The sequence below is a fragment of the Lissotriton helveticus genome, chromosome 5_1, assembly GCF_964261635.1.
Source record: "Lissotriton helveticus chromosome 5_1, aLisHel1.1, whole genome shotgun sequence".
Taxonomy (NCBI): domain Eukaryota; kingdom Metazoa; phylum Chordata; class Amphibia; order Caudata; family Salamandridae; genus Lissotriton; species Lissotriton helveticus.
The window spans coordinates 794,457,493-794,484,604 of NC_136065.1; the positions used below are offsets into that span (position 1 = coordinate 794,457,493).

A 27,112-nucleotide genomic window follows, 5' to 3' on the forward strand; every position below is an offset into this window, starting at 1 on the left:
ATAGGTTGGACCGTTGTAAAAATTAGGGCGTAACATTGGGACAGGGTTTGGAACACTCCCTAACAGAGGAAAGTAGCTAAAACTGCCCTAGTCGTTATTCACAACATGTTGTACCTCCAATGATCTTGGATAAAAGAAGGTAAGATCCACAATACCAACCCCTCCACTATTAGTGCCCCAACCTGGCTTTGTTATCCAACTTGCCACCCTTGGATCTTGGAAATTTATTACAATACATTCCCCCCCCCAGGTTTTTATGGGTACAACCTATCCAACTAATCCGTCTTACCCCAATGATCAAACCATCAACTTCCCCAGGCAATGGCCTATTGACCCTCAACCAGTGCATGACCTTGTTTTTCAACATCTGGTAGGTTTCTCTTTGTCCTGACAATAAAGGTGGAACATTGGTTAGGACAGCCACATAGGGGTAGGAATCTGGGGTAAGGTTCATAGGGGGTATCTTGGGGGGAGGCTTCATCACTGGGAATGTAGGGCGGTTAATGTCTGGAACCACAGGACGGGGTTTTGTTACATTTTGTGCAGCCCGGGAGTTATTCAGTACACCATTGCTTCTTCCGTGGCCGTTATTACTATCAGCCACCGAGCTAGAAACAAGTGTCTGAGTACAAGCTAAGCTTTGTGCACCATTACTTAGGGGAGTGGTATTTTTAAGACCTTCCCTACTACCCTTTGCCACAACATTTGGAAGCTTTGCTTTCCCCTCAGTGGTACTACATAGGGGCAATGGCAGTTCAGTATTAATCTTACTACTTTTTCCCTTTCCTTTGGGCCCGGTTACAGTGCTAGCCACGGAAGGTGGCAATTCCACCGTGGGAGTGCTTTCATCCTGCCCTGCAGAGTGCTGGATATTACTACTCTCTCCCGTCCTTAAATGAGACTTAATTAATAATTTTGTGGAGAAGAAGTTATCCAAACTAACCTGATCAAAATTATCTAGGTGATCCGCTAATTTTGCAACTCGATCCTCTAAAGGAGCGAGAAGAGACTTTAGCAGTCTCTCTAATTCAGAGACCAGTAGCGGAATAGATGATAATGCCTCTGATGGCACCATCGCTATGGGGGCTAGACTTACTGGAACAACTTCCCCTAGTCCCGTCACTGCCCTAACAGGGCTGCTTCCAACTAAATTCGGAGGGGAGGTACATGTTCCCACCTTTCTAGTTTTTCTCGGGGGTTTTGGGGCATAACTTTTCTTGGGAGCCATACCCCTCTTCCTCTTGGAGCAGGGTTTGGTTTGTGCAGCATGAGATGGTACACTGGATTGAGCCATATTTGGCTGATCCTTAGTTGAATCAGTAGATATATTAAAAGGGATTTCGGGCAAAGTGGAAGTATCGGGTTCCAAAGACAAATCAACCAGTGGCTCTATAATTGGAGGGAAGGGTTAAGATGTTTCCAATACAACAGGGAGTGTTGTAGAAGATAGAGGGGTAACCAATGCCGGAAAGCTCTGTGGGATACGTTTTTCTACTGATGTTTTTAAAAGCTCGATGGATAACCTACGTTCTGCGCGTTTTTCCGCCATGGCAATGTCCTTGTCAATGTCTATGGTACATCGATTAAAGTATTTATCCAATGGGCCCATGATAGCAGGCCCAGCTTCAGGCACCAAAGTGGTGCTATTAAGTGATAAGGGCATAATATAAAGTCACCTGGGCATTTACCACGAACAGGAACCAGGGAACAATTTACACGACACTGCAAATTACATATAACTCCGTTAAAAGCTAAGTACCGTGGATATAAACGTCAGAGGGCTGGCCCAGCCCGGCCTCCCTTGGCCCCTGACGGCCACAGACGGTCCCGCCCTTGTCCCGGGCTTCTCCCGGGACGCTCCCGCGCGCTCCCGCGCAGCGGGACTAAAAGAGACTGATGTAGGGACTGTGGGTAAAGGGGAGGGGTAATCAGGGAAAGCGGCCCAGGTGCTGGAAATCCGGGCTGGCAGCGCTCCTGGGAAGGAAAGTCCCAGTGCAGCGCTTGCACTCGCTCGCAGCCCTGGTTGACACACACGCCTCCTACGATACCGGCAAGGTCCGTTGTCAATCACCAAGGTACCCCCCACGAAGCGGGACCCGCGGAGCGGGTTCCGCGAGAGGTAAATGAAGGTACAAATAGAGCACAGTCCCAGCGTGGTCAGTAATAAGCAGCAAAGCGTCCCACTGAAATCCAAGGGCTTGTGATTTTTAAACTGTTCAGGATAAGGAGGGGCAGTCAGGGAGAGCAGCCCAGGTGCTGGAAATCCGGGCTGGCAGCGCTCCTGGGAAGTGTAGTCCCAGTGCAGCGCTTGCACTCGCTCGCAGCCCTGGTTGACACACACGCCTCCTACGATACCGGCAAGGTCCGTTGTCAATCACCAAGGTACCCCCCACGAAGCGGGACCCGCGGAGCGGGTTCCGTGAGAGGTAAATGAAGGTACAAATAGAGCACAGTCCCAGCGTGGTCAGTAATAAGCAGCAAAGCGTCCCACTGAAATCCAAGGGCTTGTGATTTTTAAACTGTTCAGGATAAGGAGGGGCAGTCAGGGAGAGCGGCCCAGGTGCTGGAAATCCGGGCTGGCAACGCTCCTGGGAAGTGAAGTCCCAGTGCAGCGCTTGCACTCGCTCGCAGCCCTGGTTGACACACACGCCTCCTACGATACCGGCAAGGTCCGTTGTCAATCACCAAGGTACCCCCCACGAAGCGGGACCCGCGGAGCGGGTTCCGCGAGAGGTAAATGAAGGTACAAATAGAGCACAGTCCCAGCGTGGTCAGTAATAAGCAGCAGCAAAAGCTCAAGTGAGGTCCATTAAAGCCAGTTATATTGGTGACCGCTGTGCAATAGTATATTTGCCAATTATTAGGTTGAGATTTAAACATTGTTCAATAGAGCCTACTTTACTCCTAAAACCTAGTTGACATGGTTGTAAGATAAAATTGTTTTCAGTCCATGTTTTAGCCTTGTTATATAAACCCTCCCTAAGATTTTCAGAGTATTAGCAATCAGGGATATAGGTCTGTAACAGCTAGGTTGAGAGGATTAACCCTTTTTAAAAATTGGGACAATAATACTAGTTGACGAGGTACTTGGTAACGGGGCATTAGCTAGATTAATAAAAACATTTAGCAAAATCCGGACCCAAAAATCAGGCGTGTGCTTAATGAGATCAATGGTAACCCATTAGGGCCTGGAGCTTTATTGCCCAGGCTCTGGTGTATAGCTTCCTCAACTTTAGGTAGGGATATTAACCCCTTGGTCGCGGCCGCAATTCTGCGCCTGTGCGGCGTTTTTAATGAGTGGGCGGGTTCATGACGGCCCCCAGCCGTCATCAGCACAGACCCACCTTAGTGCATGACGGCCGGGAGCCGTCATCAGCATGGAAGGGGTTAATATCCCTGTAGGGGCTCGGAGCTCAAACAGGTCTTCGTCATATATGGGAGCTGTGCAAATCATAGTAAAGTGAGCCTCCCAGTCCTCACTAGTTATATTACAGCTGATCGGTGTTAGTGGTTGTCCCATTGCTCTCATGTCTTTAACAGCAGCCCAAAAAGTTTTCCCATTCTTTAAACTGGCAGTACTGGTGAGAGCATCCCATCATTCATTTAATCATTTGTCCTTCCTATGGGAAATAGCTAGCTTATACTTCTGTCTGAGCAACTTAATTCAAAGGTGACACCTCGGGTTGGTTGATAGGGCCTTGCGTAGCTGTCTATTAATCACTGAACACTCACTATTGAACCATCTAGGTCAGATTTTGATAACCCAGATTTTATAACCTCACAAAATTTTGTAAATTCGCTAACTACCTCGGGATTGCGTTCTTGTACTGACAGACTGGAGTCGATAAGTCTCGCATTATTTCTAACCACCTTATGAAACAAATCAGCGCTATTGACCTCTCGCCACACTAACCTTAATTTATATGTTGAGGGTACCAAATTCCATGCGCCACATTCAGTTTTATACATCAGCCTGGGGGGACAATCTCAGCACTACTTTGTTTGGGTTATGATCGCCGTGGTGTTTGGGAACAACCTCAACTTTCGATAAAAAGTCCTCAAGGGCGGGAGAAAATAAGATATAATCAATAGTGGTCGCACTGCCCCTTCCTCTGAATGTTCGGTCAGATAAGCTATTATTATTAGTTACAGCAGCAATATCCATAACATTACTCAAATCATGATTTCGTAAATGTTCCTTTAACTTCACACCCCGTGGCAAATTTGTCCTCTGCTGCTGGGCCTTGGGACAGCAGTATCTTCACTGGGGAACTTAGCATTAAAATCGCCCCCCCAACAAATGCCAGCTATCTTGTCAGAACCGTTACAGTTCTTATGGGTGGTGACAAAGTCAAATAAATTAATACAATTTGTATTGGGAGAACTGTGAAAGTCATTGTTATAGAAATTGAGTAGATAAATAGATGCCTCCCCCTTTCCTATAATAGAGCTTGACATTTTTCACTTTTCTGTGTGTAACACCTTAACACTACCCCCTGCGGTGATGTTCACCCAGATTGAAAGGCCACCGGGTGGTCGATCAAATTTGGGAGTTTGGGCTACATTAAAACATTCAAACCCTTCAAGATGTATGTCTTTAATGGCCCAGGTTTCTTGGAACATACGAATGTACTGCTGTTTAACTAATTCTAGCCAGTCTGCTAGATCTATGTTTGATTTCTAGGCCAGCAACCTACCAGCTAAGTATATTCAAATCTAGGTTTTCACATGCCTAAGGGATAGTTGTAGTAGTGTTATTGTGAGTCTCAGTTATATGTGGAGAGCATATAGATCCACCCCATCAGTATCAGAGGGCAGTGGCAGTCAATCCTGGGTATTCAGATCGGGCAGTGCTGAAAATTTGTTTTGGACAGCTGGAAAAACAGGCTCATTTAAAGGGCATCTGGAAGTTGGTTTATAGAAGGAGCCCAATGGTAGAGACCATTTTTTGACGGGTTGGTAGTTGTAATCTCCTGACTTTTCAACACTGACCTTACCATATATGGTCTATGAAAATGTATAACAATGCAGTCCCCTTCTATGTTCTTAGGTGAGTCACCTACCCACCCCACTCGTCGTACCATAATTGACTCTTTTGCATTTAACAAATTGAACCTCTTATTCTTAGACAGCCAGTCCATACATTTGTTGCGCAGTTGATCCCAGGTTTCTCTCTGTTATTGCATGAGGGTTGGTACCCCTGCCAGCACCAAAACATAGGGGCAGGCTGCTGGTGGCAGTCCCAGCACATCTGTATTAGGCCTAAGCTGGATCCTACTCTGTGGGTCAGATCTAATACTGCTAAATGGGCCTAAATGTGGTTGGTCACCAACCGGTCTATAGGTTTGAGTGCAAGAACTGGGGGCACAAATTAGTCCATCTCAGCCGAGGGTAGTCGGACATTGTTTAAAAAAATATAGGTTTTGGTGCTGTATTAAACTTAGGGAGGAGGCACTCCCTTATTTGAGTGCATGTTTTACAAGAGTATACAACTAAGGTGTCAGCAGACAGGCACATAACAGTAAAGAGTGGGTTGACTTTTGATAAAGCATTGGGTGAAGGGATAGACACCTCCCCAGGGACAACATTAGTTTGGACTCTCTCTCCCCATTGGGTGAGTTTGTTCATTACAGTGTCCAAGTGATCCAAATGCTTCCATAGAGATGTACATTTTATGTCTATCATATCGCTAATCCATAAGCATACAGTATTTATGAAAGCATCCCCAAGGTCTAGTGCGGCGGGTGTAACTTCCGTCTGAGTGCAAATAGAATGGCTGGACTTGCCGCTCGACACTGGTCTTGAGATACTGGCACTAGATAATGATTGCATCCAGGTGAACAAACAGCTGCGGGATGAACTAGTGTGTGGGGGCTGTTTCCTTTTGGTACACACATGATTCCCAGGCTTCCTTTTACATTTTGTAGCCAATCCTACTGGAGTTGTTGGGATACCCGTAATTGGCTGTGTCTCGGGCATATCATGCTCTTTGGCACAAGGAGTGTTCCCACTGGGAAACAGCACATTATTAGAGCCAACTGTCTGATGCAGGGGGTTGCAAGGTATAATAGTCACTTCTAGGTCAACTGATACCACTCCAAATGCAGATCCAGTCTATACTGCCTCACTTCCCAAGGACAATCTCTGCTGTGTTAAATCTATCTCATTTGACACGATGCTGACCACTCTCTCTAGCATGCTGTCAAGAGTAAGGGTGGAAAGTGCATGTGGTGGGTCAGTACGTTTCCCCATCACAGGTATTTGGCCAAACTATTACCAATCCAGTTATTACGGGTAAACACACACCTCAAACCTCTAAGCCGTCACTACTATATCATTTGAAAGAGAGTGGGACCAGCCCAGCCTGTGCCGGCTGCTGTGGGGCGCATATGGACCCACCTTGGCCTGGGCTCACTTTGCCACTGGATTCAAGCAAGCCTGGCTGAAGACGGCTGAAATGCCAGAAACCGGTCCTAGGAAGCTTGATTCCGGTCCAGGTAAGGCATAGCTTGGCAGTTCGGGCTGGACTGTTCCCATGAGCACAGGGTCAGACTGATTTGCATATTACCATGTCTGAACTGGGGTGGCAGAGTGGGCTAAAGAACGGTGATGGATTAAACCCAGATCTGTTGACTGGGTGTGAGTGTTTGATTGGTTCAGATGCTCCGTCCATCACCACCCCCCTTTTGTACTGCTTTGTTCGCCATAAGTTGGCAGGGTATGCTCAGACGTGAGTCCCTTGCTCACTATGCGGCTGGATTCAAGCAAGCCTGGCTGAAGACGGCTGAAATGACAGAAACCAGACCTAGGAAGCTTGATTCCGGTCCAGGGAAGGCATGGCTTGGCAGTTGGGGCTGGACTGTTGCCATGAGGCACAGGGCCAGACTGATTTGCATATGGCCATGTCTGAACTGGGGTGGCAGAGTGGGCTAAAGAACGGTGATGGATTAAACCCAGATCTGTTGACTGGGTGTGAGTGTTTGATTGGTTCAGATGCTCCGTCCATCACCACCCCCCTTTTGTACCGCTTTGTTCGCCATAAGTTGGCAGGGTATGCTCAGACGTTAGTCCCTTGCTCACTTTGCCACTGGATTCAAGCAAGCCTGGCTGAAGATGGCTGAAATGCCAGAAACCGTTCCTATGAAGCTTGATTCCGGTCCAGGAAAGGCATGGCTTGGCTGTTCGGGCTGGACTGTTCCCATGAGGCACAGGGTCAGACTGATTTGCATATGGCCATGTCTGAACTGGGGTGGCAGAGTGGGCTAAAGAACGGTGATGGATTAAACCCAGATCTTTTGACTGGGTGTAAGTGTTAGATTGGTTCAGATCCTCCGTCCATCACCACCCCCTTTTGTACTGCTTCACCTGGGAATGGCCAGAGGGTGTCTGCACATGTCTCTCGCTGCGGGTGCCCGGTCCTGCTTAAAGCGCCTCCTGACGCGCGATGACGTGGGTGGTGTGTGTGCCACAAGGCAGACTGGGGGTTGAAGTTCTGTTCCCCCAGTGAGGCGGTGATGGGCTCCTGCGCTGCGGGAGACTGGTGCTGCTTTAAAGTGCCTCATGGCGTACGATTACATGGGCGGCATGTCTGTCGTAAGGCTGCCGCAAGGCTGACTGGGGGCTGGAATTCTGCTCCCCCGGTGTGGCGGTGATGGGCTCCTGTGTTGCAAAAGCCTTGTGCTGCTTAAAGCGCCTGCTGGCGCTTCATGACGTGGGGGGCATGTCTATCTATCTATCCATCTATCTATCTATCTATCTATCTATCTATCTATCTATCTATCTATCTATCTATCTATCTATCTATCTATCTATCTATCTATCTATCTATCTATCTATCTATATATCTATCTATCTTTCTAACTATCTATCTGTCTATCTATCTATTGTTGGAGCACAAACGTACACCATAAAAAAGGCTTTTGGTGCTGGGAGATGTATTGCACAAACAACATCAAAACTTTAGAGTGTCTACTGTAGGGTAAAGTAATGAAAGAAACAGGTTTATCTTTTCCTAAACCTAAAACTAGAAAGGTTTTCTTAATCTCTAATAGACTAACAATGATTTTTCATGACTCAGAAGATACTCTATGAATAGAGACAGTATAAACGAGGTCTCAAGATGGCATTGCTAGATACAGGTTGCCCCAGTTTTACATGTCAGACAATAATGGGGTAGAGCCATGGAGAGATAATACTGACCTAAAAGTGTTACTTTCTATGATGTTGAGGTCAGTTCTTCTGATTTGACCCAACAACTTTGGCCTATTGATAGAGAGAGACTGTTAGACATCTTGAGTAGTAAATGTTCATGGAGAAAGATATGCACACGTTTTTCTATTGTCTGCTAACAACTAAACACATCACCATTTAGAGGCATAGGCCAGTGTTTGTTCTGGGAATTTGGTCTCCTGATTTATAATTATTAGTACTAGATTAGGGGAAACAGAATATAGTCTTTTATCTAGAGTAAGGACAAAAAATCCAGTTCTGCCTCACCCCACTTGCATCTTGAATGGCCGTCTAGCTTCTCCTTTAACATCCCAGTTAACTGATGCTTAAGTCCCTGAATACAAAGATTTTACAAGTTAAATCAGGTCTCCATTGAAACCATCTTGTAAGATGTGCACTAAATATTTTGCTTGTATTTACCTCACCTAAAGCTGATTTCAGATCTAAAAATGAAAAATCAAGGAGCTTCTGGGATGTCCCATAACTTGACATAATAACAAGCTTGCCTGAAGGTATGATAAAATACTTTAAATCAAAGAAGTATAATAAAACCACCTAGAAGAAAACTTTGGTAACAACATCTACTACAGATACACGCCTGTAGCTGCGGTGCTCAGATTTCAGCTCTTTATTGGAGACTTAAATTAATTCAGGGCTTTTCTTATCAAAGAGTTCTTCAGTTCCTGCATATTACATTTTTGAGAAACAAATGGAGCCAATATTGAAAGATTACTTGTAAATAAATCAATGTATTAGTCCCTGTCATCTTACCCCCCTTTTTTAGGTCTCACCTAGGCAGCTTGCTCTGTCTCTTTGAGACATGCTGTATTCAGGATATGTGCATAAAGCACTGCCCGCTTTCTGCCCATCTTTGTAATTAGCTCCTATCCTTTGTAAATGGTGGCTTTTTATTGGTCAATCGGCTTAGTAGAGTCCCTCCTTGGTACCGTCTTGTCTCTTCTTGTACCCTCCCATGAGAACACCCCATGTTACATGGGTTGTTACTCCCTAGGTTTTAATTACAGCCTCAAGGCACTATTTTCTTAAAATGCTTCAGGCAAGACACACAATTGGTCCTTACATAGGCTGGCAGTGGTTACTTTGCTCACTAGAACATCTCACATTTATGTAAGACCGTCTATAAATTTCCCTTCATCAGCTCCACACAGAGTACAACATAACTATTTGAATGTACTTGCATGCAATGTATTAAGGGTAGGGTGGATTTACCATATCTTCTGCAGGGTGCAGTAAGATATGTGACCAAAAGAGGTACGCAGTGCTGTGCCTTGCTCACTAGGGACCTCTAGGAGCAGTTTGCGGTACTGCACCTAAACATGCAGTGCTGGTGCCTTGCTCACTAGGGACCTCTAGGAGTAGCTTGCGGTACTGCACCAAGACATGCAGTGCTGGTGCCTTGCTCACTAGGGACCTCTAGGAGCAGCTTGTGGTAGTGCACCAAAACATGCAGTGCTGGTGCCTTGCTCACTAGGGACCTCTAGGAGTAGCTTGCTGTACTGCACCTAGACATGCAGTGCTGGTGCTTTGCTCACTAGGGACCTCTGGTAGCAGCTTGTGGTAGTGCACCAAAACATGCAGTGCTGGTGCCTTACTCACTAGGGACCTCTAGGAGCAGCTTGCTGTACTGCACCTAGACATGCAGTGCTGGTGCCTTGCTCACTAGGGACCTCTTGGAGCAGTTTGCGGTACTGCACCTAGACATGCAGTGCTGGTGCCTTGCTCCCTAGGGACCTCTAGGAGAAGTTTACGGTACTGCACCGTGACATGCAGGGATGGTGCCTTGCTCTCTAGGGACCTCTAAGAGCAGCTTGCGGTACAGCACCTAGACATGCAGTGCCGGTGCCTTGCTCACTAGGGCCCTCTAGGACCAGATTGCGGTTCTGCCCAGAGACATGCAGTGCTAGTTCCTGCCTCACTATGCAAGCATTTGCAATGCACTAGGTCTCATTTTATTGTAAGCATGAGCGATTGGTGTTGCATTATTATTTGCAATGCTAATATCGCAAACTATCAGTAATGCGAGCCCTATTGCATTGCAAATGCTTGTTTTTACATATTAACAGAACAGGGATTTTTATCTATAACATCTCTGGTTGCTATGGGTGCTAAAGGAAGCTGGAGCAATTAGGAGATTGATTAAAATACAAAGAACTAAGTACAATAAAAGGCCCACCAGACTGATTACTGTAGTCACAAGTAATTATTTTCTAAAGGATTTGAATTTGATCTGACCCGCACTTCATTCAGCTTATCCTACACTCTACATTTCTATCTCTGTTTTTACCATGCCTTTAATTTTCACTCTAATAGCTGAAATTGCACCCATGTTCCTCCTACAACTGGCTTGTAACTTGTTGTCTATTCTATTATTCTCTTGGCAGCCCTGCAATCTTTGTCAAATAAAGAAAAGCTAATTCTTTCCAAAGAAAGCTCACTCTTTCTTATTGCCTTCTTTAGATTCCAAAAGGCCTTATCTCTATAATACCCTAACATGGTTCCCAAGGCAGAATGGGGAGTGGCGGAAAGTGGTTGGACATTGTTTGTGACCGGAAAATTAGACATGTGCGATGTACAAAGGGTCCGAGAACATTGTTTTGCGGAAATAGCTCAGCATACTGAGCATTTAATTAATCCTTAATTTGCAATTAAAAAATGTTATTCCTTAAACTGTGATTTGCAATCCATATGCACTAATCATTCTCAAATTGTGAATAGTCACAAAAACTTGTAATTGCATGTAAAATTTATCATCAAGATGAAGTAGGAAGGGTCATCCAAAATGCAATGCAAGCTTTCATAATGGTGGCATTTTATGCTATCGCAAAGAGGATATACATCCATGGCACACAGCAAAAGAGGAGGTCAAAAGAGATACATTTTAGACAGAGGGTGGCCCTATTTGTAGCAATTTAGGAAAATATTTATGCCATATATAGGTTCAGAAAGCAAATGTTGTTGAACCTAATTGATGAGCTGCAGCCATTTTGTAGGCAGATACACATAATGCAGCAGGGCTATTGGCATACACATTCAGGTATTCTACAGCCTAATCCTACTAGCATCCGCAAGTTGCCAGTGTACTTTAACTGGGTGATGAAGATCACAGATTGCATTGTCAAATGTTTTTCAGGAACTTTCTAAATGCCGTGGTGGGAAGGATAAATTCACATATTTCATTTCCATGTGTTAGACCTGGCATCCACGGCATGGTTGCCCCTGACTTTTGGTCTTCTGGCCTCCTATTTTGCTAACTTCATTTTTGCTGGCTTTAGGTCTCTGGGCACTTTACCACAACTAACCAGTGCTGAAGTGCACATGTTCTCTGCTCTAAACATCGTAACATTGGCTTATCCACAATTGGAGATTTAATTTACTTATAAGTCCCTAGCCTAGTGCACTACCTGTGTGCAGGGCCTGTAAATTTAATGCTACTAGGTGGCTTGCAGTACTGACTGTGCCACCCACCTTAGTATCTCATGCCTGCCACTGCAGAGCATGTATGTGCAGTTTTTAACTACCATGTCGACCTGGCAAGTTAACCCTCTTACCAGGCCCAAACCTTCCTTTTTATAACATGTAAGTCATCCCTAAGGTAGGCCCTGACAGCCCCAAAGACAGGGTGCAGAGTATTTAAAAAGTTGGACATGTACTTTTAAGTTTTACATGTCAAGGTAGTGAAAAACTCTTAAATGTGTTTTTCACTACTGCAAGGTCCATCTCTCTCATAGGTTAACATTGGGATTATCGCATTACATCTTATAAGTGCAATTTCCAATTGGGAAGAGATGGGGTCTCTGCAATTACAATTTAAAATCCTAACTTACGGTGGAGTTAGATTTTAAATTGTAATTCTAAAAATGCTACTTTTAGTAAGTTGGCATTTTCTTACTTTAGGCATTTGGTACTTTCTGTCTGTCTCTGAATACATGTATTGGGCGGGTAACAGCCGTGCTGTGTGCATTCCCCCAGACAGCCAATCACAAAGGGAGCTTACGTGTGAATAATGGGCCGTCCGGGGGGAGGCATCAAGTGGAGCCCCCATGCCTGCCTGCTAGCGTTCACCATGTACATGACCCCTCCTCCTCAAGTTAATGCACGCATTTACCTGCTGCTGCTGTTTGGATGTGCTGCTTGGTGGTGGAGGTGCACAGGTGTGGAGGTCAGCGTCCCAGCAGTTTTTGGTGTTTTCGATGGCTGCGTCTCAAAGCAAAGCAAGAAAAAGAGGCAGTGAAAGAGAACACACAGCTCAGCCAGTGAGACGGGCGACGAGGAAAGGCTCATGTGTGGAGAATTGGCTCTAAAAGGACTCAGCGGCCAGTGAAAGGAGAAAGCTGTGAACTACTAGCTCACCCCTAATGCCCTGAAGTAAGTGAGCGTTACCCACCAGGAGCTGTGGCAGAGGGCTCTGCCCCAGGGATTCAGAGGGGCTTTGATCTGCACTTCAGCTGCATTTAATATGAGACAACTCCATTCTAAACAAGCAACTACTACCCATAGTACTTCTGCAGCCCAGAAATCAAAGTGACGGGCATTACAATGTCGCTTGTCTGCACAGCTCTCAGAAACGTGGTCCAGAAAGACTGTCTGGAAAGGCCAGAAAAGCACCCACTCCCCAGTATGGCTAATCAAAAACAGTTAGAATAGTCAGATCAGTCTGAATCTAATGCGACATTAAGTACTTCCTCTGTGAGTTCACCATCAGGAACCCAGAGCAATGCTGAGCAGAGAGATGGGCAGAATGAAATGATCTCAGGTTCAGGCAAGACACGTGAAGATGGAGAGCAAGACTCTGTTTCTGTCTCTAATCCAAATCTGGCAACTTAGGTTAAAGACTACCTCGGGTAACCAGTCAGCTTGATAGGGGGGAAGAAAACTAATTTGCAACACTGGAAGGGGGACAACCTAATAAAGCGGATATGGATCAGAGAGACAGCTGTGTAATAGCTGAGGAGGTCGTCCAGATGGGGGACTGTTTCAGCCAAGCGCCGGCCACCCTAGGGAAGAGGTGATTCAGGCTGACAGTCTAATCCTGGGTGTGAAAAATCTCGTTGGCAGTGAGGGTCAAGGAGGCACTCTGCCTCTGGCTATGTCCGCTGAGTCCAATAATTTCATCAATGAAAGTAATAAGTGTGCCTCTACATCGCAGCATGAGATGCTCAAATATATTGCAAAAATATAAAAAAGAGAGTGGGGCCCTTGGGCCTTGAGGGATCTCAATGGGAAGTCTATTGGGTCCTCAACAGCCATTTTCTGCCAGTGGTATATGCTTTGCCATTGGCGTACTCATGGTTGATAGCATCATCATTGGTTCTTGTTTTCCTCCGCCGGGAGGCGAGCCCGAAGGATTAACTAGGAACCAACATTGAAAAAGTGATTTAAAACTGCCTCTTACCTAAAAAGAAATTTTATAAAGAAACAGATATGGGTAAGGTTCAAATCAAGGCGGATGTGAAAGTAGGACGTGCAATGTATCCTTCACATCATATGTTAAAAAATGGTCTACATGCTTCAGCCCACCTGCGCCCTCACCGGGCCGATGACTTTCGTCAGGACCAATATTCTTGGGGGGAACACATTTTGTTACTCACGTCAGGAGGAACAATGTCTCCTGGGTTTGCTATATATTTCGGTCATGTTCGATCCGCACAATGAGAAAACATTGTTCTCTGCTTATTCTCTTTTGAATTGAGCCCCATAGGATACCAGGGGTCGCGGCCTGACTACCCTCTTGTCGGTTTAGCCCGTTGACTACAGTGCGGGCCCTCCCGTCCTGGATTGGAGGGACTGGACCATAGGCAACTGAAGAAAGATGCAGTTACCCAAAGTAAGTCACATAATCTTGTTTAGGAATAAAAGCAATTTCCCCTGGTGAGAGGGGAGACATGGTGTAGGAATGTGCCCTCTTTGAGCCCTTGAATTGGCTGTCCAATACACCATCCTGTCCTGATGAAGACCCGTTTCTGACTTCTTCCATTTATGCTGATTATCAGGATCGAAACGTCAATGATTTTTCTGTATATCCATGTCTCGAGATGCCCTTCTAGCAAAAAAACAATATAATTCAATTATTAGGCTAAGGGTTATTGTATTTGAATTTGAAATTGGATTTTTTTACCTATGCTTTCATTGTAAATATATGTACAGTATCTTGTCACCTTTGTGTTTAAATACACAAATCGTGTCACTTTGTCACTCCACTCACTATGTCACTATAATCACGCCCACATGCGCCTTTTTTTTCTTATGAATTACCGGACAGCCTTTTAAGCATACAGTTATGTCGTGCTAATATCTAACCCTATGTATAACTAATTGAAAAACATAGAGTAAAAATGTGACTTACTTTGTGAATAATATTCACTCTGTCTTTCTTTGTGTGTGTTCATCTTTCACTTGTATCTTTATTTCAATCACCTTTCTAAAATATAAAAACTAACAAAGAAATTGTTGTCCACCAGACAGAACATATTTGTCATTGGCTTGTGTCATTCTTCTCATTCTCCTTCGTAAAAGCTGCCTTCTAATTCGTTAATAGGTTTGTTAGTCCCTCCTTACTACCACTTTGTCTTTTTTTGTAACCTCCCATGAGGACTGGCCTTTTTACTTCAGTTGTTACACGGTACATTTTACGTCTGTAATCACTATTTTCTTTAATGGTTTCTCCTACGGCAGGCACCACATGCTTTCCTGCAACATTTAGCACATTCAGCCATGCATGCATTCCATGCATGCTTTCACAGGGCGCTTTTACAAAAAAAAAAATGTTTTTCAACTTGACAAGCAAACGCTTTTTTTGGTACCATGCCATGCTTTCATTTTAGTAGCGGCCATGCACCTTTCTTCACACACGGCTTGTCTAAAGAAAGGGGTGTGGCCTCTATTAACGTGAATGCGCAGCATGGGGCGCTTGTAAGCAACAAGCATTTGCAATGCTAAAGATCTCACATTTTAGAAACTTTGACCTATTGGTATTGTAAATGACAATGCCTTTTATTATTCAAAGTTTTTTAAACACAAATAAAAGGCATTGTCATTTACAACGCCAATAGCTCAAAATCGAGACCGATTGCATTGCAAATGTTGGTTCTAGCTTGGGGAAGGATTACTAACTCTTGCCGATTTGTAGCTTTATCCAAGATAGCAATGTCACGTTTTGCTTTTTATAGGGAGCAGTTCATGGTTTTCTGAAGCTCTTCGTTTAATCTGTGACCACGTTCTCTCAGCTACATTTAGTGAATAATCGCATTAGCTGATCAGTGGCTTCACCCTGAGCTGTAAATCTCTGTGTTGAACAAAAATAGTCTCTGTTCTTGGTGCTGAAATTATTACTGCATTGTCAGTGTTCGGGTCTTTATGTGCCCAGACAGTGTACTCCTTAATGAGAAGAAAATAAATCCAGACGGCAAACAAAAATAAGACATAACTACTATTTTACGAAAATAAGTTATTACTATTAGAATTCAGTAAAAATTCAAAATCAAATGATAGTCAACAACCTATAAATTAAACAAAAAAAGGGAATTTGGTTTTAGAACACAAACGAATACAAACCCAACATGTAGCAGGAGCACAGAGAAGTAAACACTGCACGGAACAAAAAGTGAATATGTTTTAAAATAGTTATTAAACTCCAAAAATGACCCAGTTCCGAAAAAAAACCAAATGTATAGAAAAAAAATCAACTAAACAATTTTTTCTCTGTTTTTCTGCCTTACCCCATGTTCTTTTCTGCATATGGGATGCACCACATAACAATTTCTTAATGAAGAACCACATCTTTGATGTAACTATTTCAATTAAGGTGTGTTGTTTTCATCAATGCTTGTAGCTATCTCGCCCACTCTGAGAACACAGAGCACCAACGTATGTTTGATTCAGCCTGTATTATCCCAGTCGATAGCACAACACCCAAAAAAATGATATATTTGTTATACATAACTTCTCTTACCTTTTTGATATATCTTTGAGCAGGTGAATTGTGGTTTCTTTGCCGTCTGGGAGAATCATGGTGTGATAATGGTTGAAGTGGTTATACTTGAAGGTGGTCTGTGGTGCTATTTTAGACAGGCATGTACACTGGACCATAAGAAGAGAGAAGAGTATGCAATTCCGTGGCCCAGTCATCTTGAAACTATGAAACAAAAATTGATATTCTTAGAGTATTCGAGTAACCTACCATCTGTATTGTTCACTGTAAAAGGAATCACAGAGTGTGACGAGGAATGAACCAGAAGGGAAATCACAGCAATAAGAACAATATAGTCTGCTAGTTCATCTAGTGGCCTCTCCTTTAGTATTATATAAAAGTTTGTGTTAATAGATAAAGTTTCATTTGGAAATTGTCCTAAATAATGAAGAGGCCAAATTACAGCAGAATATTATTCTGCGGGTGCATGCTTCAAGGCGCACAGTGGCTTTGTGTGCACCTGCGCACATTTGCTCCATCCAGGGGCGGCCTTAGGCATGTGCAAGCTGTGTACCTGCACAGGGCCGCCAAACCCCAAGGGCCACCACGCCAATATATATCCTTAATATAATTATCCTCTGAGGATGGATACATATTTGCGTGGCGGCCCCTGGCAGGGATTTGGCGGCCTCCGGCTCTGTTCCACTTCCAAACACCCTGACCCCCCTCTTCACTGGCCTCCACGCCTGCGTTCCTCCAAGGGCCCCCCTACATACGCTCCCTGCCCAGGGCCACCATGAGCCTAGAGCCGCCCCTGCTCCATCACACATATTGGAGGAGTAGCCTCTACGACTGATGTAAATCTGTATATTAGGAGGCACAACTACAAACTTTGCTGATTAATTTAGGGTACTCAGGTGGAAAGAGGAAGATGGGCAGTTAATGGCTGGGACCCTACCTTTGCAGGAGCCCTAATCCCCCACTACAGCCAAGGACAGCTAGGCTAGTGCATACACCTGTAACAGCAGTCCTGCCGACCGGGCCTTAGGACAGCGGGGTCTTGAGGGCAAGAGGGACCCCCAAGGATTGAGATTTCACTCACCAAAGGGTGAAAGAGCCATACATTCTCTTTACTTCTGTGATATGGATTTTGAAGACCCAGACAGTCTAAAAAAGTGGTAACCTGGCAGTGGTGGGTGGCAATAGGCACAGATGTGAATCCTGAAAACATCAGTTGCCGTGAGCATTCCCTGATTTGGAGGTTCGTCTGCTCATTGGAAATGATGGAACTACCATCAGATCCTCTCCGGTGCACCGAATGTTGCTGCACATTTGATATAAAATATGTAGCATTGTACCTCCTCCTGTAAAATTGATCTTTGGAAACAGACTCAATATGGACCATGACATCTAGCCAAGATGTATGCATGTCTTTGTACCGGGCGTCCGTGCGATGGTAGTCCTCTTCTACAGATTGACACTCAGCTTGTGAAATAATGTCTTGAACTCTTCACTTGAATTGTTGAACTCTTCTATCTCTTTTATAATTTTAAAGCTTTTTGAGACACTGCCATGCTCTGAGTTCATCACTTTTTATCTCCATCAGTGACTATAAATAATCCTCTGTACGCAAGTCGCTGGCATAAATTACATTAAATTTCTTTTGAAATTTTCTGAGTAGGCAATTGTCTTCTAATAATAATAATGTTATTACTATAACTATTATTAATATTAATATTATTAATATTATTAGTATTATTATTATTATCGTTGTAGTTGTTCTACTTAGTTTTGGTATCATTATTCTTATAATTAATTTTATTCTTGTGTTCTATCAATTCCCCAATCTGACATTTTCTTATATGAACCATTAAGACAGAAAAGGCAGTAAGTTAGTTAATAAAGTATTGAAAGTTAGCTTTAAGCAAAAAAACAAAAACAAATTCCCTCCATTTTTTTTATTTATAGCTACTAGAACAGAAAATGACTAAAATATTGAGCATATTAGACATGTTTCCATCTATATGCATCAAATTCGCTGAAGAATAAATCACAGCTGGTCCATTTTAACAGCTGTACCCCAGTTTCAAATTTAGCACATACCATCCTGCTTGACACAGCCTGGTGTTCCGTAACAAGATGGATAGGGCCTTTAAGGAAAATGAGAGGCGTTACAAAAAAGATTGCTTTATTTCAAGCAATCCCAGAAGGCCACCATACCTGTGATTGTAGATATTCAGAATGGGTCTCAAATTGCAACCTGCCTCATGAATATCTTCTATTGAAAAACAACTATCACTGAATATTTTAAACAACTAATTTAGTGGAGATTTTGTAGAAAGCATTTTTTCCCATGCACACTTGATAACCAATTCAGCACAAATATCTGTAAAAATATACATTTGTAATATAAACGTAAAAAATGGCAACACTGTCTACCTTAGTCGGAAGTTACAGTTTCATAGATGCAAATATTCATGTTATTTCTTAGACAGGTCAAGATATAAGAATGAGTCAATTTATGCACAGAGTTTCCTCGTGCCCTAAGTCAGGTGTGAGTAACATTCATAGTTTTTTTTGTAAATAGCTGGATGTGCAGGGGCTAAAGCAGGATCACGTCAAGCCCCACGAGGAATGTTGTGTATGTATTAATGAAGTGAAATGTCTTGTCTCAGAATAAGAAGTGTTGCTCAAGACGTTGGGGTATATCAGGAATGCGCCATGTCTTCTATTGTCCCTTTCCTGCTATAAATGAAGGTGTTCAAGCGACAAATAAAACAGAACTGGGTGAGGCATTCACACCTGACATCGGGCAACGTAAGAATGTAAACCATGTATTTCATTTTACTTTGACTCTTTACCAAAAAAGAATATTTAAAACAGGGACATTTTCAGAAATTCAACGGAAAAATTTGGGTCCACCAGTTCCAGATTGCGTTGATTGCACTGATGCAATTTGCACCACCATTTTTCACTGCATCACATGGGGAACATATTCACCAACTGCTGTAAAAAACGATCAGTTGCAACGCCCTGTTAAAATATCATGCAAACATTGGTATAAAACTGCATCCCACAGTGACACTGAGCTAATCCAGAAATGTTGCTGAAAAGTTACACTGGCAGTATTGCAATCAATGTAAGTCGTACATTTTGATGTAAAATAGCACCAGCGCCAGAGTAATCAGTGTAACTCCGAAATATTGCCTCAAAATTGCTCGATGTAAACAGGGCTTTAAGAGGAATGAAAAAACTGGGGTCTCTCAAAGGGGCGTGGACAATGTAATTAAGGGCGTGGCTTAAAAACACAAGCTAAAAATGTGTGCTTAAAGCTTAGTGTGCCGCCGGACTGACTGGTATGTTACTGTTTCTGTCACTGCATACAGATGTAATATAACAAGTAGCATTATTCCTACAACAAGCCAGGACTCTATCGGCTTTGTCAATGGTTATTAGTTGCATAAAATAAATGAGCAACAACTATGGCTATGTTGTATATAATATTGTAAATGCTTCAGTTCTGAAATGATGACACTGTGAAAGTTCTGACACAAGTCTCTTTGAAGTTACATCGTAATCTTTAAGCAGTAGTAATACTGCAGCGTTAAGATGCTTTTTTTTTCACCACAGCGAGGACAACAAGCATTGGAAATGCAATAGGTCTCGCAGCATTAGAGTTTGTGCTTTTAGAATTGTTTATGGTTTTTTTTTTTTAAATCTTTAGCATTTTTGTTTCCTGTAGGCAATGCCAGACTTGGATATATTGATATTACAAATAACAATGGCTTTTTTTAAAATAATAATAATAATACTTAAATAAAAGTTGTGTAGAGAGAGAGAGTGCGAGAGAGGTGTGTAGAGAGAGAGAGAGATAGTAAGAGTACGCGAGGTGTGTAGAGAGAGAAAGATATGCATATAGAGAGAGAGAGATGCATATAGAGAGAGAGAGGTGTGTAGAGAAAGAGAGAGAGAGAGGTGTGTGGAGAGAGAGTTAGAGAGAGCGATGTGTAGAGAGAGAGCTTGTGCTCTCCTGGCTCCTCGGGTCGGTTTAGTGTTAACACGTAATTGACAAACCCATCGTCAAGCAGGATGCCTCTGTCTATGTTGTTGCCCACTGGCGCCTGTTGTCTGTTTCAAGCAGAAGAGCTGGAGAAGGCGGATGCACATGCTGCTAAGGGAGAAGGGAGGGGGTACCTCCATAAGAATGGCTCTGTCTGCCTTGTCCCCAGTGGCGCCAGTTGTCGGTTCCAAAGTAACACTTGCTAATTAATAATTGTAGCAGAGAAAATGAAAAAAAACGACACAGATGTGTACCAACAGAGTGTAGAACCGGTATTTCTGTAACAAAATGCACAACCACGCAAATGTTTTTCCCTTCAGTAAATACTTAATGTAATAAAAGCGCTTGTTTTTTGAAAATTACCTTGCACCTCGCAAACAGAATTCCTTAATGCACGCGCTCTATATATTGTGGAACAAGCATACTAAGCCCTGTTGAGTTTTCAAACCACATGTAATATAATTGGGCATGTATGAAAATGAACTGTGCTTCCCTTGTGTACTTGTACACAAATGTAAAGGAGTAGTGCGAAATAATTCCAGGCTGTATCCTGAAAAGCGATCTTTACAGGTTATAGGTTGAATCCCTTCAATCTTGTACGTTTGTTTCGGTACGTTTGTTTCGCTACCAAGTGAAATGTTGGTGGTTTGCATGTAAGAAGGGATAGATGTTATATTTGTCTCAAAATACGTAGCAAAATAATTAGATGTATTAATTTAGTGTAAACTTTTAAAGCTTGTAGAGATTTCCCTGCATTGGGTTCTTCATTATGCGCCGTTAGTTATTGTCACACCTCTCGGTTTTAGTAAAAAAAAAAAAAATTTCATCCACCCCAGAGACTTAATTGCAATTAAATAAAACTTCTAAATTCACCGATGCACAGAGACATACAAACGCGCAAGCACAGATGAAAAAAAAACGTGCAAACACAGACCAGGCACACCTTTGGAAACCCATCCACTTGCAGCCGTATACACTGATGTATGCAACTACACATGCATGCAGCGACCAGCACATACAAACTTACACACGCACATAAATATACACACAAAAAAAGCATGCACAAACATATAGGGCATTAGCAATTTACACACACATAAACAAGCACACATATGCAGGCACTCCTACATACCTACACATATTCACACTCAAACACACATGCATGGAGGCATGCTCCCGCACATATACACGCACACGCTCTTGTCTGTGAAGCGACTTTAATGAAACATTTATTTTAATCCTTCAAAAAATGCAACATTTTAAAGTGCTAATACGGTGGCAGCATGTGGGAATGCCCTCTGTGTGGGAGTACACATACTAAACGTGGTTAGTGGGCATGTGAAGCGTACGCTGTGTGGGAGGCGGGTTCAAATAAAGGCATGGACACATGCTCCCGCACATATATACAAACACTCTCTTGTCTGTCATGCGACTTTAATTAAAAATTTATTTTAGCCCTTTAATAAATGCAAACTTTTACATTGCTAAGACGGTGGCAGTGGGTGGGCATGTCCTCTGTGGCGGAGTACACAAAGTAAACGGGGCAGTGGGCGGGTGGAAGCGTCAGATGTGTGGGAGGTGGGTGCAACTAAAGGCACTGAGGCATGCTCACGCACATATACACTCACACGCTCTCGTCTAAAATGCGTCTTTAAATAAATGTTTATTTTAAGACTTTATAATTTTAAGACTTTAAAATATTTAAACTTTGACAGTGCTAAAACGGTGGCAGCGGGTGTAAATGGCCTCTGTCTGGATGGACGCAGGGGCAGTGGGCGGGTGGAAGCGTCCGCTGTGTGGGAGGCGGGTGCAAGTAAAGACAGGGCAGCTGGTGGAAATAAAACTGCTAAAATGAAATGGAAGAAGGGAGTAGGTGCATGCGAGATGGTAGCGTCCGCTGTGTGGGAGGCGGGTGCAAGTAAAGACAGGGGAGCTGGTGGAAATAAAACTGCTAAAAGGAAATGGAAGAAGGGAGTAGGTGCACGCGAGATGGAAGCGTCCGCGGTGTGGGAGGCGGGTGGAAACTGCTGAGAGGGATTGGGATAAAGGAGGGGGTACATGCGAAACAAGACGGAGGGAAGAGAGGGGAGGGGGGAGGAGAAATGCGAGGGGCCAGAGCGGGTAAAATAAACAAGACGGAGGGAAGAGAGGGGAGGGGGAGGAGAAATGCGACACGGCGGGAAGGGGCAGGCAGGATGACTCAGGGGAGGGGGCGGAGCGGGGCAGAGCGGCATGTGGGTGTGAAGAAGCCGGGCCTTTGAAGTGAAGCTAAGCTTCACTTCAAAGGTGTCGGAGGAATGCGGGCGGCTGTGCACGCGCTTTTAAGCTCAATGCACATGCGCATTGAGCTTAAAAGTCACGGGCACTGCAAGGAATCGCCACGATTCCTTGCAAGTTAGATAAAGAGTCGATGAGCCCCTATAGTCTCGCTTGCTCGATGCGCATGCGCATCGACAGGCGAGACCTAAAAACGGAGAGCCCGATAGGGACCCATCTCAGCACCTGATGAAAAATCAATAAAAATATTCTTAAAAAAAAAAAAAAAGAATTGAACTGCTAAGCCCTGGCAGGACCCGGCCTACTTAAAGCCCTGGACCTAACCGTTCATTTTGGGAAACTGAACCGGCACCAGTTCAAATTATGTAATCCGTAAATGTGAGTATGAAATTACAACAGTGCAATCGATACAATGCTGCGCCTGGAATGGCTCGCGGTGCAAGGGCAGTCTGTCTGCCTCCCATCCCCTCGGTGTTGTCAAATAAAGTCCGGCACTTCGTGTCAGCGCTCTGTTTGTAAAAGGAAGGTAGAAGTTTTAGAGCGAGAGCTACTCAGTTGTAGAGGAAACGCATTCACGCATACAGGCTGCGTACTACTTCCAACAACACCCTGGTCCCTGGGGCTTATTTACAAGCCTCTTGCGCCACTTTTGCGTCATAAAAGTGACGTGCGGGTGCAAGGGGCTTCTAAATAATTTGCAACAATCCTGCGACTTTGGGGAATTTCTATCAAGACGCCATTCAATTAAACACAACAGGGTGTTCTGTCCCCACGGAACCCTTATCCCAGCCACCCACGAGGGCGCCACTTTTCCATGATGGGGGCAAACTATTACCTCTTAAAATGTAACAAGCCTACCATCTCCGCAGACTGCTTCTCTCAATGCTCTCCAATTTAGTTTAAAAAAAAAGTGTATACTATTTTGGTTCTTACCTTTTCTCTGTCTTAGCGCAGAACCCGCGCGAACTTCACCTCTCAGCTCCCGTCAAATGGCCGAAGAAAAGGGACCGTGAAATCACTCTCCCGTGTGCCGGAGGTTGCGCCGCCTGTCCATCTCGAGTCTTGGGATACAAAGCACTAGTCCGGTCTGCGCATATTCCACGCGCAGCGCTCGGAGCCTCGCGGCTGCAGCTGCCTCGCTCACGATCTGCACCAGAGCCACACAAACACTGGTTTCTGCACCGTGCGTCTGGCTGTGAGGGCCACCCAGTGCCCCTAGTGACCAGATAGAGAGCTGGGCTCTGACAGGGATGCTAAGAGGGATGCGGCGGGGGAGTCACAGAAGGGAGGAGGGGGAGCGGGCAGCCTCGTAACCCTTTAAGACCCACGGTAATAGCCAACAAAAGGTCAGGACATAAAAGTCAAAAGGCTGGAATTAATGTTTCCATAGAACATTACGGATCTCTCGGCACCCCCTGAGGACTGCAATTGATTCTTGCACGAAATCTCATTAAAGTAGGCTGATCACTTGAATGCCCCTCCCCATTATGTGCCTGCTGGGGGAACTTGGACTGGGAGCTGAGCAAAATGTTTCCCTCAGCTCAGTCTCAGGCTGTGCAAAGATTAGTAAACGAAACAAAGCAATACAAAAAATCACATATTCTGGCCATTTCTGTGTGCAAAAAAACCAAATGGCAGCTTGGAAGGTGTGGACAAGGTAAGAATGTCTAGAGAAACATTCTAAATCTTCAATTTTATTTTCAATTTGTTTACTTTATTCGATTTCACTTAGGAGAAAACCATAAAAGTATATACATATCAAGTTAATACATTTTTCAATAAAAAGAGCATGAGTTATTTGTTAAAAACACAGTAAGTTAAATACAAAATGGAATTAACATTCAGAAATTTACATTTAAAAAGAGTACAGCAAGGAATTAAAGTGTATCAATCTTCAATTATAAATTAGTTCTGTGACGAATACAAAATTAAAAAAACCTAGCTATATTTAAAGCTAGAAGGTCGGACTCCAGAAGTTGTAGGACCAGGAAAGCGGGACGGCATTGGCGTAGCCCCAAACTTTTTAGAATTAGCGTTAGCCAACGCTTTCTAGGTTCAATGTAAAATTTACAAAAAAGGGTCAGATGTAGAAGTGACTAAGGGGATATACCATCACAAGGACATTGGCATAGCAGCTTTGACCAGTCGTTAACAGTTGGAAATGTAACAAATCGGTGGAAAGTATTAAGCCTAAACCGGGTCAGCAAGAATCTGTCATAGCTGCTTAGTTTCCAGGTTAAATATGGCTGAATCGCCAAAGAAGTTTGGATCAACAAAGAATGCTGAGCCGAGATTTTATTGGCTTCAGATGCTAAGCGGAGATCGGCCAGATGGGTTAAACATTGATTTTTTAACATTTTACTTGAGATCTGTGTGAATTCTGGGGGATTGTGATAGTATTTCTCCAGACCGAGATCGTAAAAAAAACTTCTTGACATATTGAAGCCAACCAATCTTATTAACGTTTTCAAGTAAAAGACAGTTGGTTAGGACAATTTGGGTAAAAACTAACTTGTTTGACGTCCAGAGGCGATGCCATAAAAGAATTGGCTGTATCTTTATAATGTCAGTGATGTTGGGCAAGCCTAGTTCTAAATGGCAACTAAATGTAGACGTACTCTGTGGGACAGCAAGGAGAAACCTTAAAAAGCTGTTCTCCACTTTTTGGAGCAATTCCGCCTGTACATAACCCCACACCCCCGCCTCATAGATGGCTGTACTAGTACATTTGACCTGATAGATACGGATCATCTCCTTGGGGGGTCGTTTACCTAATCTCTGGGTAAAATTTACTAGAGCCATGGTTGATTTTAAGAACTGACATTTTCTGGCCTCTATAGCTCTTCTCCATGTGCCTTTTTCCTCAATTACAACTCCAAGTTAGGGATAAGTAGGCGTATTCTCCACCCTAGAGTCATTTATATAGATGGCTCTCCATTTTCTTGTTTTTGGACCAGAATTTATGATAAAAGTTTTTTTGATATTCATTTTTAGATCTAAGTTTGACATAAATGCGTTTTATCGGTTTAGTGAGCACTGGAGTTCAAAGGTAGTGCGGGCAATAATCACTGCGTCGTCCACGTAGAGGAGAGCGGGGATCGGACGGTTTTGGATTAGGGGTAGGTCCTGGCACCCCTCCAACATGGCTGCTTCCAGACCGTTTGTATAAAGAGGAAGGGGGCCAGGACACAGCCCTGTCTGACTCCCCGCTCAACCCTGAACGGTGCTGTCAGTTCACCCCCAAGCCAAATCTCACTCTGGCGGTAGCATTAGAGTAGATTTCACGAAGGAAGTTGACTAGTAGAGGGTCAACACCCATTCTTGTTAAAATATCCCAGAGCTTTGAGTGACCTACGCAGTCGAACGCTGCAGTGAAATCTACGTAGGCAATATGTAATCTCCCAACCTTTGCGTCCACGTTTTTACCCCTGAGTAAGGTCAGGTTTAAGACCTGCTCTATGGTCCCCAGGCCTTCCCTAAATCCGTACTGGAGGTCAGATATGATGTTATTGTCTTCAGTCCTATACTGTAGGCATTCTAGAATGATGTGCCCCACAACTTTTCCGAGAGAGTTCAATAATGAAATAGGACGGTAGCAAGTTTGAGTAAGACGATCATTCTTTTTGAAAACTGGAACCAAAATGGATTCTGACCAAGAATCCAACAGTCCAACTTTGCCAGTTGCTTCTAGTACCCTGAGCAAAATCAGGGCCCAAAGATCCATTTTAAATTTATAAAGGTCGACAGGCACCCCGTCAGGGCCTGGGGTCTTGCCCCCTTTACTGGCAATTAGGGCTTGCTCAACTTCAGCTAAAGTAAAATCTAGGTCAAGTGAAATAGAAGGGGACCTGATACTATTGCTACTCGTCCCTGGATAGCACTGAGCTGGAGACAAATCTGCTGTTGCTTCAAATATTTGGGAAAATGGGCTATTCAGGACGATTCATCGATCACAGTTTCTATTTTACTGGTATCCCTGGGGCCAGACAGGAATGGAGTATTTATGACCTCCCAGAAAGCAGCACTATCATTTGTTACACAACTTTTATGTAATTCTGCCCATAGTTCCTCTTTCAATTCTGATTTCCTTTGTCTTAGGTCCTTATGGTATGTCTTTCTAAGTTGAGTGATTTCTTCTCTGTCCCTTGGGATTTTATTGAGAGCATTTTTAAGGTTTGAATATGCTTTGATACAAGTAGAGTTAAACCAACCAACCTTGTTTTTTCTTGTCCCTTTAGGTTTAACATTTAAGGCTTCTTGAACAGATTTGGTTACTACCGTAAAGTTGTCAAGAATCTCCTGCAGGGTAGATGAGTCAGCCAAACAGGCGCTAATTGCAGTCATGGAGTTCTTTACAACCTTTGCAGTAATCTTTTCCGGATCAGCCTGGACCCACTTAAGGGTGTAACCGTTTAATCTGTTCATGACCAAACTTTCCTCCCCATACAAACTCGTCCGCTTATCCTTTTCTCGTATCAACTCTGCCTTAAAAGTTGGAGTTAGAGGAACAGTGGGCGATATCAATTCGTTTGTACAGACCAATTGCAGGATGAAAATCGTCTCATTCAAACAAACCCCACTCTGTGAATGGATACACTTAGTCATGTTGTTGTCTTGCT

The 27,112-nt window shown here is 43.7% G+C and overlaps 1 protein-coding gene across 1 annotated transcript in view; it reads right to left on the reverse strand.

The window, feature by feature from the left end:
* The window catches only part of LOC144753378 (protein NDNF-like), a 46,424-nt gene extending 22,769 nt beyond the window's left edge, over positions 1–23,655 (reverse strand). Inside the window, exons 1-2 of the mRNA XM_078641094.1 lie at positions 23,427–23,655; positions 16,199–16,381 (exon numbers count right to left, since the gene is read on the reverse strand). Coding sequence (XP_078497220.1) covers positions 16,199–16,374 — 176 coding nt within the window. The 5' untranslated portion in view covers positions 16,375–16,381; positions 23,427–23,655. The remainder of the gene's footprint in view (positions 1–16,198; positions 16,382–23,426) is intronic.
* Positions 23,656–27,112: the final 3,457 nt, after the last annotated feature.